The sequence below is a fragment of the Ictalurus furcatus genome, chromosome 12, assembly GCF_023375685.1.
Source record: "Ictalurus furcatus strain D&B chromosome 12, Billie_1.0, whole genome shotgun sequence".
NCBI classification, from domain to species: Eukaryota; Metazoa; Chordata; class Actinopteri; order Siluriformes; family Ictaluridae; genus Ictalurus; species Ictalurus furcatus.
Window position 1 is genome coordinate 9797646 of NC_071266.1, and position 16591 is coordinate 9814236.

At 36.0% G+C, this 16591-nt stretch overlaps 1 protein-coding gene across 1 annotated transcript; it reads left to right on the forward strand.

The window, feature by feature from the left end:
- The first annotated feature begins 1713 nt into the window (after positions 1 to 1713).
- On the forward strand, positions 1714 to 15705 carry htr2ab (5-hydroxytryptamine (serotonin) receptor 2A, genome duplicate b). Its single transcript, XM_053638080.1, has 3 exons — positions 1714 to 2498; positions 13790 to 13990; positions 14900 to 15705. The coding sequence occupies exons 1-3, from the start codon at positions 2132 to 2134 to the stop codon at positions 15703 to 15705; spliced, it is 1374 nt and encodes a 457-aa protein (XP_053494055.1). The 5' UTR covers positions 1714 to 2131.
- The last annotated feature ends 886 nt before the right edge of the window (positions 15706 to 16591 follow it).

The window sequence follows — 16591 nt, forward strand, 5'->3', positions numbered from 1 at the left end:
AATGAAAAATTAGCTTCAGTAATTCTATAAATACAGGATGAGGAGAGAAATGTGGGTGAATGTGTTCTTGTGCACGTGTTTGGATGTTTTTGTCTCGCTTGAAGGAGCAAAGTAAGAAAAGGTTTTCTGGAGAGACCTCAAACGAGCTGCCTTCAGTTACGGATTGTAGCGCCTGAGAGGATTGTGAAGAATAAGCGTGAGAGAGAGAGAGAGAGAGAGAGAGAGAGAGTGGTGAGTAAGCGAGTGTGAGAGAGGGAGGGTGAAAAGGGACAGAGAGATGGAATAGAGGCAGTGAGGTGTGGAGCGTGAGAGAGACGGGGAATGGATTCTGCAATGAGTTTATCTCACTTGGATGCTGACCACTCTGGAGCTCTGAGGGTATTTCTGGATGGAAAAAGAGCAGAAAGGATTGTGTTGCTCAGGAAATGCTTCTGAAGTCAATAGAAGGTAAACTTGAAAGGTTGCTTGATATTTATTAGATGTGTGAGGTTCTAAACTTTCAAGGAAGTCTTAAATGGGTAATAATTAGCAAACACATATGTAACTGTATATATACACAATGATATTAGATGAGCGGCTAAAACATAATATGTATCAATACCTGGGGAATGAAACTATAAGGGTTGTGTAATGGATTACATTATACATGAGGTCTCATTGATGGCATAATAAGAATTCTATTTTACACACACACACACACACACACACACACACACACACACACACTTTACACTTAAAGCTAGATACGCAGCTGCATTCTGAATTGATATATTTTTTAAGAGTTTGAAACCTGTAATGCTCATGTCATGATTCCTCCGAATATGAAACACCCTAAACAGAAAAGTTGTAACCCTTTTATAACTAGTTCAATTGCCTATATTTTTGTGAATTTGTATTTTGATTAGACAATACATGCTTCACTACTTTATCTACTTTAGTTTCTCCTCCAAACACATCTTGGGGGAAAAAAAGGATGATAGATGATGATTTTGAGGTGGAATAATCCACCTCGTTCATGTTCATTACAATTGCGTCTGTATTTTATATCACTGCTGATGATGCGTTACAGATGTGTTCAGTGAAGAACATATCAGCCCATATACAGTGGCTGGAGATGAAATCTAGGGGCCGTGTCAGTCTGTGTAATCACCTGTTACCACAGTCACTGATTGGCTGCATAAATCTACAGTTTGGGCAAGAAGGAAATCAGCCTCGCTTCTCATGTCTTGCTTCTTTATATCATTTTTATGAGAAATTCTTTCAAAAATAATCCACTTATAATTCAAAATAATCCACTTTTCTCCCCAATTTGGTCACCTGCCAATTCCCACTTGCCAAACCTAGAAGCCAGCCAGTGGCATCTTTTTGAGCTGCTGCATAACACATTTGGACAAAAGCACTGTCTGCCCTCTTATACATACATGAGCTCACAGATGCCCATGATTGGTTAGTGTTGCTATGATTGAGAAGGGAGAAAGAATATGCCGTTACACCCACCCACCCAGAAAGCATGAACAGTTTTACTCCCTTGGCTTCCAGCCACAGATGGCTGTAGAAATGTCGGGATTCGAACTTGTGATCTTTGCTGCACCACTCGGGAGTCAAATCCACATTTTTTAACTGCAAATAATCTGCAAAAAATGTTTTGAAATATAGGAGTGATTAACCCTGCTAGCACAATAATATCAGCCACACCTGCATGTACATATATTGATATGTGTGTGTGTGTGTGTGTGTGTGTGTGTGCTTAATGTATTAATTAACACCTTAAACTCACAGGAACCATCAACAAATCTAGACTTCACCCTCATAACTCATACATTTCCTATTAGTGTCAATTCAGTCACTGAATAATATGCTTGAAGATGGATAACCACATAATAAGGAAGGAGTTTAGGGGGTAAAGCAAGCACACGTTAATCACATTTGGGTTTCTCCAATTTTTTTTTCAGTCATTTATACATCATCACAGCTGGCTTCTGTCAGAACCTGCCTCACTCTACATACATTCTGTGTGTGTGTCTTTGAAGAAAATCTGGTGTCAGACATTTACTGCTCCTCAATGACCCTCTCTACGTATCTGGATTTGATCTGCTGTTTACACTGACTGTCCTCTCACCACGTCACAACCATGTCGGACGAGGAACAAAGAGCAAACAGGAGCACAAATGGGTTCAGACCAGGAGCAGACCTCTGGCTCCCGGGGCTTCTGGGTAACGTCTCGCCCAATGATTCTGCAAACTCCAGCGAGGTTGGTGAGGGCATAAACGTGCCGATGGAGTCACGTGCCCTCGGGACCGTGCAGAAGAACTGGCTGGCTCTGTTGATCCTGCTGGCCATTGTCGTCACGGTGACGGGCAACATCCTGGTCATCATGGCTGTGAGTCTGGAAAGGAAGCTGCAGAATGCCACAAACTACTTCCTGATGTCGCTGGCTATAACGGACATGCTGCTAGGCCTGCTGGTCATGCCCATTGCCATGGTGACCATACTTTACAGTGAGTCACTTGAAGGCATATACATTTATTTGACTATAATGTGAATATTATATATGAGATAGAGCGGGAGAACACAAAGGGAAAAAAAAGGAAAAATTAAGATAAGGTAAATTTGGGTAACTTTTTATTTATAGGCTTTTAATAACAAAAATGTGCAGTTACACCTTTCTTATGGATGTTGTGCATAGGGCTACATGATGCTTTCATAAACCTTAAACACACATCCACTCATATTAACAGATATTATGACATATTCAAAGACGTGTCCTCTGACATAAAGAGTGCTTTTGTCAATTTCGATGCCAAGCTGACATAATACCTGAGTCATGTGACAGATTTTGTTTGACATGTACGTGTTATGACTTATATTAAAATGTTATTACAGCTTATGTCAGTCACATAATGGTGATGTGATGAAGCTTGCCAAGTAAGTTTAATTCCTTCCAAACATCGTCTCTCTTAAACTCACAGATAAACACATAGATACTCTAATTCAGGGTCAGAGAAATTACATAACATTATAATAACAATGGTATTATGGCACTATGCCTTGTCATAAGTATTTATTATATATATTCATTCATTCATTCATTCATTCATTCATTCATTCATTTATCTTCACTAAGCACTTTATACTGGTCAGGGTTATAGTGGATCCAAAGCAGAGGCATGAAGCAAGAATACAGCTTGAATAAGACACCAGTGCTTTATAACATGTTGTAAATAGTAAATAGTCAAATTAAACATATTTTACTTAAGAATTATGTCATGAATGTGTCATGGCTGTCATAGAGATGTATTTATATACAGGTGCATTTAAAAAAATTAGAATATCATGGAAAAGATTTTTTTTTCTGTAATTTAATTCAAAAAGTGGAACTGTCATATATTCTAGATTCATTACACATAAAGTGAAATATTTCAAGCCTTTTTTTTGTTTTAATCTTGATTATTACGGCTTACAGCTCACGGAAATCAAAAATCCATTATCTCAAAATATTAGAATAAAGAATTTATAATATAGAAGTGTCGATGTGAGAAGAGCTCCAATCAGCTAATTAAATCAAAACACCTGCAAAGGTTTCCTGAGCCTTTAATCTCTCAGTCTGGTTCAGTACACAACCATAATCATGGGGAAGATGAAAGTAAATTTTGCATTTCATTTGGAAATCAAGGTCCCAGAGTCTGGAGGAAGAGTGGAGAGGAACAGAATCCAAGTTGCTTGAAGTCCAGTGTGAAGTTTCCACAGTCAGTGATGATTTGGGGTGCTGTGTCATCTGCTGGTGTTGGTCCACTGTGTTTTCTCAAGTCGAGAGTCAATGCAGTGTCTACCAGGAGATATTAGAGCACTTCATGCTTCCATCTGCTGACAAGCTTTATGGAGATGCTGATTTCCTTTTCCAGCAGGACTTGGCACCTGCTCACAGTGCCAAAACTACCAGTAACTGGTTTGCTGAGCATGGTATTACTGTGCTTGATTGGCCAGCCAACTCGCCTGACCTGAACCCCATAGAGAATCTATGAGAGACACCAGACCCAACAATACAGACGAGCTGAAGGTCGCTATCAAAGCAACCTAGGCTTCCAGAACAAACACCTCAGCAGTGCCACAGGCTGATCCACATTGATGCAGTAATTTGTGCAAAAGGAGCTCTGACCAAGTATTGAGTCCATAAATGAACATACTTTTCAGAGGGTCGACATTTCTGTATTATAAATTCTTTATTTATAATATGTTATACATGGGGCATATCTAATATGTTGAGATACTGGATTTTTTATTTCCATGAGCTATAAGCTGTAATCATCAAGATTAAAAGAAAAAAGGCTTGAAATGTTTCACTTTATGTGTAATGAATCTACTATATATATATATATATATATATATATATATATATATATATATATATATATATATATATATATATATTACACAGACACACACACAGAGCCCAGCCCCTAACACAGCACCCCCTCACCCCTTCAAAAATGAATTTTTTTCAGTTTTAGCACACCCCCAAGTGTTTTATCCATTACTTAATATTCTTGTTTTCCTCACAACCAAATTTAGAAATATGTTAACTGTCTGCAGCTGTCTTGCCAAAAGGTCAGAGAAAGAAAGAAAGAAGGAAAGAAAGAAAGAAAGAAAGAAAGAAGAAACAGAACATACATGTTTATTCAAAGAGAAATCAACAGTTTAGGAAGAAAAAGAAGCATGTTTTACCACAGACCGCCCAAGAACACTTGACCGTATTTGTATTTGTGTGCAAGTGAACTGGCAGCATTGGGTTGATTGGAAACACAATCCAGCTGTGCCTAAATTGTCTTAGCTCTTTTCTGCATTCTGTACAGATATGACATTTAACATTTAAGCAAAATGAATTAGGATGTGATGAGCATGTGTGTGGAATTAGCTTTGCTTTGATATTGGAGTAATTAAAATGCACAGATGCAGCTCTGCTGATAATCTGTGATCAAAAAAATATTGACCCTCCTGCTTTGATGAGCTGAATAATTTGGCTCATGTATACAAAAATAATATTACTCAGAATTATGATCCGGTATTGTAAGCCTTACTATCAGATTTGCCTTAATGGCATAATAAATAATGCATTCGCTGCTAGTAGAAATTCACGTGAATTGTAAATTAAGGCAAGATAAGTTAAACATGAAAACCTGTATCACAACATACAAAAAGCGCAACAAAGCAGAATAAAATTGCGTAGTCCAATGTTTATTATTGTTATCCTTCCTGTTCTCTATGCCCTTATCTCTTCCAGAACGATATCCATATGGCATGCTTGTGAACCAGAAGTTAGTTATCACAATAACAATGATGTAATGCTATTAGATAGCAGCGTCCGTGTAATTGAATTCATATTTGAAGCCTGCTGTCCAAGCAACAAGAACCCATGTCAAGTTTTTGTTCCGTACTACAGAAACGTTGCATCTTGTTATAATGAGAAGAATGTTAAAATAAGAAAACTATTATCATAATGAGAAAAACATCTCGTTATAACAAGACAAACATCACGTTATAACCAGAAAACATCCCATTATAACAAGAAAAACATTGTTATAACTAGAAAACATCACATTATAACGAGAAAAACATCACATTATAACGAGAAAAACATCACATTATAACAAGAAAAACATCACATTATAACAAGAAAAACATCACTTTATAACGAGAAAAACATCACATTATAACCAGAAAACATCACGTTATAACGATAAAAACATCACGTTATAACGATAAAAACATCACGTTATAACCAGAAAAACATCATGTTGTAACCAGAAAAACATCACGTTATAACCATAAAAAAAGTTATAATGAAAAAAACATCATTATAAGAATAAAAACATCAAGTTATAACCAGAAAAACATCACGTTATAACCAGAAAAACATCAAGTTATAACGATAAAAACATCACGTTATAACCAGAAAAAAGTTATAACGAGAAAAACATCATTATAACAATAAAAAGATCAAGTTATAATGATAAAAACATCATGGTATAACCAGAAAAAAGTTATAACGATAAAAATATCAAGTTATAACAATAAAAACATCAAGCTATAACCAGAAAAAAATCACGTTATAACCAGAAAAAAAGTTATAACAATAAAAACATCAAGTTATAACGATAAAAACATCACGTTATAACCAGAAAAACATCACGTTATAACCAGAAAAACATCACGTTATAACCAGAAAAACATCATTATAACAATAAAAACATCACGTTATAACCAGAAAAACATCAAGTTATAACGATAAAAACATCACGTTATAACCAGAAAAAAGTTATAACGAGAAAAACATCATTATAACAATAAAAACATCAAGTTATAACGATAAAAACATCAAGTTATAACGATAAAAACATCACGTTATAACGATAAAAACATCATGTTATAACCAGAAAAACATCACATTATAACCAGAAAAAAATCACGTTATAACCAGGAAAAAAGTTATAACAATAAAAACATCAAGTTATAACGATAAAAATATCACGTTATAACCAGAAAAAAAGTTATAACAAGAAAAACATTGTTATAACGATAAAAACATCAAGTTATAATGATAAAAACATCACGTTATAACCCGAAAAACATCATGTTATAACGAGAAAAACATCACATTATAACCAGAAAAAAATTATAACAATAAAAACATCGTTATAACGATAAAAACATCACGTTATAACCAGAAAAACATCACGTTATAACAATAAAAACATCACGTTATAACCAGAAAAAAACGTTATAAAGAAAAAAACGTCATGTTATAATGAGAAAAACATCAAGTTATAACAATAAAAACATCAAGTTATAACGATAAAAACATCACGTTATAACCAGAAAAACATCACAATATAACCAGAAAAAAAGTTATAACGAGAAAAACATCATAACAATAAAAACATCAAGTTATAACGATAAAAACATCACGTTATAACCAGAAAAAAATCACGTTATAACGAGAAAAAAATGTTATAACGAGAAAAACATTGTTATAACGATAAAAACATCAAGTTATAACCAGAAAAAAAGTTATAACGAGAAAAACAATGTTATAACGATAAAAACATCACGTTATAACCAGAAAAACATCATGTTATAACCAGAAAAACATGATGTTATAACCAGAAAAACATCACGCTATAACCAGAAAAAAAGTTATAACAATAAAAACATCGTTATAACGATAAAACATCACGTTATAACGATAAAAACATCACGTTATAACCAGAAAAAACGTTATAAAAAAAAAATGTCATGTTATAATGAGAAAAACATCAAGTTATAACAATAAAAACATCACGTTATAACCAGAAAAAAAGTTATAACAAGAAAAACATCGTTATAACAATAAAAACATCAAGTTATAGCGATAAAAACATCACGTTATAACCAGAAAAACATCACATTATAACCAGAAAAAAATTATAACAATAAAAACATCGTTATAACGATAAAAACATCACGTTATAACCAGAAAAACATCACGTTATAACGATAAAAACATCACGTTATAACAATAAAAACATCACGTTATAACCAGAAAAAAACGTTATAAAGAAAAAAACGTCATAAAGAAAAAAATGTCATGTTATAATGAGAAAAACATCAAGTTATAACAATAAAAACATCACGTTATAACCAGAAAAAAAGTTATAACAAGAAAAACATCGTTATAACAATAAAAACATCAAGTTATAGCGATAAAAACATCACGTTATAACCAGAAAAACATCACGTTATAACCAGAAAAACATCACGTTATAACCAGAAAAAAGTTATAACAATAAAAACATCAAGTTATAACTATAAAAACATCATGTTATAACCAGAAAAAAACGCTACAACCAGAAAAAATGTTATAACGACAAAAACATCATGTTATAATGACAAAAACATAACGTCATAATGAGAAAAACATCACTTTAAAACAAGACAAGAATCACGTTATAACAACAAAAGCATCACATTAAATGAGAAAAATATCACATTATAACGTCAAAAACATCAAATTATAATGTCCGAAACATTATGTTGTAACAAGAAAAAAAATCATGTTATAACGAGAAAAACATCATGTTATAACCAGAAAATGACACACTTCCTGAACTCTCTCTGACTCATACTTTTTTTTTAAAGGACAGAAAAGTAAAAAGAATTATTTTTTGAAAAAAATTAAGAGGAAATGAATAGTCTTTTTTTGCGAGCAGTCACACAAACAACTGACATGCAGTCTTTCGCTGAAGATAATAAGGCTGATGACATGGTCCATAGGTGCCGTTTTATAGTCACGGGACACGTGAAATTGCCACATCACCTGACCACGGCAGGCCTACAAATAGGCGTGATTTCACACACTTCAGATACCGGTCACGCATGAGGGCACTTCCCACAGTGTGAAGCTCACGCAGCGTTGAGTTCCCTTTGAAAGGGAACATCCCGTTATAACTACAAAAACATCATGCTATAATGAGAAAATATCAGGTTATTCCTTAATTTCTGTCATTTTCTGTCTAATCTTTGCCATTTGTAGTTTTCTTGTAATAACATGATGATTTTCTCTTCATAAGACTCTGTTTTTCTCATAATAACAAGTTGTTTTTCTTGTTACAGTGTGATGTTTATTTCTCAGTATAATGAGATGTTATAGATGATGTTAAAGACAGAATGGTGAGAGGTGTATATAAGCTGCTATAATGTAAATGATAGTGCAAGTTGCTATTTTTAGTCTATTGCAACAATGAAAAGTTGCCATTCAAATATTTTAATTGAAAAACATGCTGTTTTTCTTCTTTGCAACCCAATTTGCAGTCCGATTAATTGGGAGGTAAACCTTATTTACTGGAAGCGCTTGATATCACTGGGGTTTTTTTTGTTGAAAAATTGGAAACTCCATTGTGACCAAAAATTATTTTCCCACAGGATTACTTATAAAACTAGCAAGAATATATCTGTACAGTACCTTTTTTTCTGACAGAACCCTTATCTGTGCTACATTTACTGTGGCTCGGCCTGTATTTCCCACATGATTTCCCCACATGGCTCACTTGTTAAAGAATTCGAATAGCCCCGGTGTACAGCATCAGCACTGATAATGATATTTTGAGCATTGATAGCTATGACCTGGCTTTTCTTCTCTCCAGCCACCATTCCATCCTGTAGCAGCTGCAAGTCAGAGTCGGTGAGAGACAGATTTATTATCACACTTCCTTACTCAGGCTTCAATTTTATGCCTGTCCTGAGCTCTAATTCACACACTGTGTTGAAGGTCATGTATTTCTTCTTTAAATATTGGGTGCCAAAATAGTGCCCAGGAAAATGTTAGCAAGTCTAAAAACACAGTGTCAATCAAATAACAGAGAAAAGCACAAATCTGACATGTATACCATTCACCACCAGCAGTTCCAGTAGCACAAATTTGGGCTGTATTTCAGAGCTGAGAAGATGGCAGATGGGGGAACATCCTATCATAAACAAAGAATCAAACACTGCTGACATGTTTGTAAATTGGATTCTGTTTCTGGCTGGCATTTTATGAGAAATGAAAAGATACTGCTAAGTCTTTTGATGTGGACGGAATTAAATAATAACTTTTTGTTAGCTTAGCAGGTGCTCTTAGAGGTCATACAGGTGATTAGCAATTATGTTACTCTATGTCCAAAGAGCTTTTAAAAATCAGGGAAAATGGTGGAAATGCTTGGGAGCACATCTACATTTACACAGCCTGGGGGAAAAAAAAAAAAAAACGAATTATTTTTTAAATTTGTTGTTTAAATCTCATTAAATTGCTCTGGAAATACCATAAAATCATTCCCATGGAGAAAGCAAAGGCTTAAAACAAATCTTTAAGTTTAAAATGGATCTTTTTAAATATTTTTTATTTTCACTTCAGGAATATGTTTAATATTTTCCTCAGAAAAATGTGTACAATGTTTATCTCAGGTACATGTATAACTGTTACTTCAAGAACACATTATTTTAACCTCAGGAACATATATAACTTTTACCACTGGAACATGTTTAACTTGTATCTCAGGAACATGTTTATCATTTTCTTCAGGAACTTCAGGAAATGTGTAACATTTTCTTCAGTAAAATGACCTGAGATAAAAGTTGTACACATTATACACATCAGGAACATGTGTAATGGTTACTTCAAGAACATGTTATTTTTATCTCAGGAAAATATGTAACTTTTACCACTGGAGCATGTTTATCTTGTATCTCAGGAACATGTTTAACTTCTACCTCAGAAACATGTCATTTGTACCTCGGGAAAATATATAACTTTTACCACTGGAGCATGTTTAACTTGTATCTCAGGAACATGTGTAAATTTTCCCCTCAAGAACATGTTTAACTTTTACCTCAGGACCATGTTTAACTATTACCTCAGGAACTTGTTTAACTTTTACCTCAGGAACTTGTTTAACTTTTACCTCAGGACCATGTTTAACTTTTACCTCAGGAACTTGTTAAACTTTTACCTCAGGACCATGTTTAACTTTTACCTCAGGAAATTGTTTAACTTTTACCTCAGGAACTTGTTTAACTTTTACCTCAGGACCTTATTTAACTTTTACCTCAGGAATATGTGCAGCTTCATGAACCAGCTGTCTAGATAGTCTATTATTGCCTGAATTAATATGAAATAGTATGCATAAGGATTGGCACCCTGTCCAGGGTGTACCCCGCCTTGTGCCCGATGCTCCCTGGGATTGGCTCCAGGTTCCCTGTGACCCTGAAAAGGATAAGTGGTATAGAGGATGGATGGATTGATGGAGTATGCATAAGGAATAAAGACAACAGGATATTATGTTATATGAAACATATTCAACAACAGGGTGGTGTGATGAAGCAGAGTTACTTTTACCACCCTGAAATTGATTATTTTCTTATAACACCATGTTACTAAGTGTTTTATTTCTCTTATAACACAGAAATTTGCCAATGATTACAATTTTTCATTTTTAACTGACTGTCATGCTTTTTATCCACTTATAGTTTGATTTAATGCTGTGGAACATTGCTTAAGCAAGTTTGTTTCTGTTATCACTTACATTATAGTAGCTATAAACCATATATTTCTCTCACCAGCCTCTTTTTTCACTCTCTTGAAGGTAATAAGAGAAAAAAAACACAGGTCACATTGGAGACTTCTCACCAAAATATTTCATGATTAGACATTTTAAAATCTGTTTATGTGGAGCATCCGAAATACAAGATACAAGTCCCTTTGTAAGTTTTTACTATAGAAATGATAATGTATTGGAAAATGGCTTTAATATAGACCTGTGATTTTAACTATTGTCAAAGCTGCTGTTATAGAAAATTAATCAATGCCTTCTGACCAATCAGAATCAAGAATTCAACAGCACTTATAGATGATCCCAAGGTTATAAATGAGTGTTTAATTAACACTAAACATCTTTCAGTGCTTATCGCTGGTCTTAACTTTTGGATGTCTTTGACATTTAGTCTCTTTTCAATATTGTTTTCTGTAGTTTTATAGAATATATGTTTTTTTTTAACCGTAGGAATGGCATTCCGTTGCAGCCTTGTTGTTGTCAGACTAATTCCGTCATCTTCTGATGAGAGTTGGATGCATTTTGGGAATCCTTACACAATGTAATATCTCTCCAGAGTGTGACTGAAGAGCTGTAATGAGCTCCAAGGCTAAGCTCTAAATTTGCCCCTCGCTCTAGCGCATTCACACCCAAAATCCCTCAGCACATAATCTCCAGAGTTCTTTCATCTTTCCCAAATGATTTCCTTTTTCCTTTCTGTTCAGCACAATTGTTCACTAATAGTCATTAAGCTTTTCAACTGTAAGCAGAATGAACCTCGTCTCAGACGGATTCGCATCTAGAGTTAGCTCAGGGGATGACAATTAGCTCCAAAGAGCACAAATCTGTTCGATATGATGTGCTGTCACAAAATGAAAAGCAAGCATCATTTTAGGTTATAAGCGCCTGCTTCCAGAATGTGTTTTGGTAATTTATAGACCATGATTTGCTCTCTATGTTACATGAACTGCTAATAACCTGATACATCTCACGCTTTTCTGAAATGAAACTGTTAATCAGACTCATTTTCTTATGTTTTAAAAAGTGTTTTTGAAGTGTTTTGGAAGCCCTCATGGCAATTACATAAGAAGGTTGTTTTTTTCACATGTAAGGCAGATAAACATGTTAGTTTAATTCTAATAGAGAATTTCTAGTGATGTGTCATTCATCAGTGAGCTGGTTCTTTGAATTGACTCTTTTAGGTGAGCACTTTTTACTTTTTCTTTGTTGTGTAGATGTCAGCAATGCCGATGCTCTTACCACTTAATTTAATCAAATTACTTCCATGGAAACCTCTTTTCAGCATCTGAGTTTTTTGTTAGTGTGAATGCTGAGCCATGTGTTTGCCTCTCAGCTGTGTTTATGAGGGCTGCTTGTTAAAGATGCAATCAGCTATCAGAATAAATAGAAATAAATCTCCTTAATGAAGCACAGACAGCAGGAACAATGCAAGAGTGCTTACACGGTTGAAGTGCCTTGCTGATTTTTAAATATTTAAATAGTTTTTTTGTTTGTTTTTTTTTTTTTTTTAAATAAAATGCAATTTAATGAAGGTAGAATAATATTTCATGAAACAATTTCAGCCAAAGAAAAACAATCACTGCTCAAACTTTTGTCCACTTTAGAGAAAAATGAAGATGAACCTTTTGGAGTCAACTCTTATTGAGTCAACTATTATTGAGTCAACTCTTATTGAGTTAAACTGTCTGATTCACTGAAAAGAGATAGAATTCCCATCACTATAAATTTCCCATTTCACAAACTTCATGACTACGATCCTCCTAGTTTAATTGTATTTCTATCCATCCATCCATTTTCTGTACTGCTTATCCTTACTGGGTCACGGGGAACCTGGAGCATATCCCAGGAGTCATGGGGCACAAAGCAGGGGACACCCCAGACAGGGCACGATCACACACTACAGACACTTTTGGACTGGGGGAGGAAACTCGAGCAAACTCTGCCACACAGGGCCACGGCCGGAATCAATCCCCAATGCTGGAGGTGTGAGGCAAACATGCTAACAACTAAGCCACCATGCCCAATTGAATTTCTAGTTTATATTTATTTCTAAAGACAGATTTTCTGTTGAATCCACTCAAAATATTCTATTTAATCAAAATATTTGAAGTAGAGCTTTGCCACCTCACAGCTCCAGGTGCAATCCTTAACTTGGATAATTTTCTATGGAAATTTGTATGCTCCCTCCATGTCCACTTGTGTGTCCTCCAGGTTCTCCGGATTCCTCCTACATTCCAAAAACCTGCCAGTAGGTGGATTGGCTATGCTAGGTGTGAATGAGTGTGTGATTGTGTGGGCATGGTGTCCTGCGATGGACTGACATCCCATCCACAGTGTACTCCCACCTTGCACCCAGTGTTCCCAGTAGACTCTGAACCATTTTTTTCCTAAGAGAAACATCTTCCACCAGCTGATTTGAAAGTGATCTTTGGAATTAATAGTAATGTTCTGTTAGATGTGTACTTAGATATTAGGCACTCCTAAATTAGCTGATGGAAAGCACCTCTTGCTACAGCTGTATATGATGACTTGACTCAGAATTACACCACCCTCTGCTGGACAAAAAGTTTTGAGTCGATTTATAATACTAAACCTATTAGCAAATCTGTCCTCATTACCTCTTCCTTTGCTCTATAGGCCTGTTGTCTTGCAGTGTTTCTTGTTTGCAGATTATACCTGGCCCTTCCCATCTGCTCTATGTCCTATCTGGATCTACCTGGACGTGCTGTTCTCCACAGCCTCCATCATGCACCTGTGTGCCATCTCTCTGGACCGTTACGTCGCCATCCGCAATCCCATCCAGCACAGCCGCACCAACTCCCGAGCCCGAGCCCGGGTTAAGATCACAGCTGTGTGGACCATCTCTGTGGGTAAGAGCTTATATCCTGTAGTATATGAATAAAGAAGAAGATAAGATCTTGTAACACAAATACAGATGCCTTGCCATACTTCAATTCAGAAATTCAACTGATCTGTAGGACAACAATCATGTATCTCATAAATGGATTCATTAAAGAAGCTCCAGGCGCTTTGAATAACTAAAGCTAACCTCCAGGCCCAGTGTCCATGATCTTCTAGGCCTCCATCACCGATGTTATGACGATGGCTTTGGGGCTACTCCCACTCATAGCGGGCCTTCTTAACGAGTTGCTTTGGATAAAAGCATCAGGCAAATTAATTAATACAAACGTCCTGTCATGCTTTCTGGCATGTTTGAGTCATTTCCAGCAAATTAGTGGAAATCAGATTTTCCTGAAGAATTGCGAGATTGATTTTCAACAGTTTTCGCTCTCATTTGCATCAACGTCAGATCAGACACAGAATCTTTATTCAATGGACTGTAGATGTTAGTGATAATATTTTAAGGAGTCAGCAGGGTTGCCAGGTTTGTGGTGCTTTGATTGAATTGAGGTGCTTTGGATACTTTTGTACTCAGGTTGAGGGGTATTTGTTTTGTATATATTATATTAATAATATAAATGATCTGCATGTTAACTTTTGGTGGATTTTTAAAAATGCAAACAGTAAACATTTGGTAATGTTAATAGTCATGATTTTGTCTTTTCAGCAAGCAAGAAAGCTTGTGGTGTGTAGGAATAATGATTTATGTACAGAAAAGTTCCAAGTGGAACACCTTTAGGAAGCTAGGAACCTTTACCTATCCAAAAAATAAAAATAAAAATTAGAGAACTCTATTTAAATAGTGTGTTACTATGATAACTTCATGACAAGCTTGTACGTGAAACAATACTTATTGTATTAATCTCTGTTTTTCTTAGGAATCTCCATGCCTGTCCCAGTTCTTGGCCTCCACGATCGCTCCAAAGTCTTCAAAGATGGCAGCTGTCAGCTGACAGATGACAGTTTTGTCCTGATCGGCTCTTTCGTAGCATTTTTCATTCCACTCCTCGTCATGGTGGTGACGTATTTCCTGACGATCAGTGCTCTGCAAAGCCAGGCCACACTATGTCTGGACCAGCTCATAGCACGTCCCAAGTGGCTGTCCATGCTGGATCTTCTCCCTCGAGGCTCTCTTTCCTCTGAGCGCTTATTCTCTCGGACCTCGCTTTGCCCTGACACTATTGTCCCGTCTGCCAGGCCGTTCATCCGCCGCACTGCACAGTCCATCAGCAATGAGCAGAAGGCCTCCAAAGTCCTTGGTGTGGTCTTTTTCCTGTTTGTAGTCATGTGGTGTCCGTTCTTCATTACAAACGTCATGGCGGTGACGTGTGCCTCTTCAGCATGCAACCCGTCGCTCATGACCAGCCTGCTTAACGTATTTGTATGGGTGGGGTACCTGTCTTCTGCAGTCAACCCACTCATCTACACACTCTTCAATAAGACGTACCGCGCAGCATTCACCCGCTACATGTGCTGCCGATATCGTGAGCCAAGCAGGCCGCTCCAGGTCATCCTGGTCAACACAATCCCTCCTTTGGCTTTCCACTCCTCCAAATTTCCACTTCAGGGAGACGACTCTTTAAGACATTCGAAAGAGGACAGCGAATTTGGGACATCCTCCTACATGAACCAGGTAGAATCTCTGAACAAGCATGGAGGAGATGAGATGGTGAGTCATGTCTGAAATCAAAATGGTTGCATTTATGTTATGGACATAAGGATTGCTCAGGCTCCAGGATTCAGGAAATAGTGCTACAGATTCTCAAGGACTAATACAGCGAATATGCCATCTATATATAACACTTTTTAGTAAATGCAATTTTACGGTGGTGTTGTTGTTGTTTAAAGATGGTCCCAGAGGTGGGCTGCTCACTGCAGCAATTCTTTGGGACTTGCCTTTTAATGAAAAAGTGTCTGGCTGGGAAACACATTCTGAAAATATGAGACTTTGCTGCTTCATTATTTATTTATACATGTGCACTGAAATTGTCTTTTGTTCTTTTGTGCATTGCCAATTTGATAGCTAGCTTTCTGACTTATTCATCCAACTGACCGTCTTTTGCATAATCTGATTTCTCAAGGGTTCATATTGAATTTTTTTTTCAGGATGAACTGAAAGCTGATTAGAATAGCATTTGAGTTAAATGCGCTTTTACAGTCATGGGTTCACAATCCTGAGGGAAATTTAATATTGAGGGATTTAAAGGATTTTATGGATTGTATTTTCGGTATCCTGGGAAACAATATTTAATGGATTATGAACTCTGTGTGATAATAAATACCTGTGCATAAATTTGAAATGTATGTGGGTATGTAAATAGAATAAACTGGATGGGAGCACTTAATGTGTCTGGGCAAATAATAAGGAATAAAACACTTGGGGGTGTGCTGTTATAGGAAAACAATCAGTGACCGGGTGGTGTGAAGAAGCAGAGTTACTGTTACACCACAAAGTTGATTAATTTCCAATAATAGCACTTTCTGGAATGTTTTATTTTTGAGTTGATACTGTATTGTAGAAATGATCATATTCACTGGGTGGAAGGGGCATACTCTCTGTCCTGTCAATC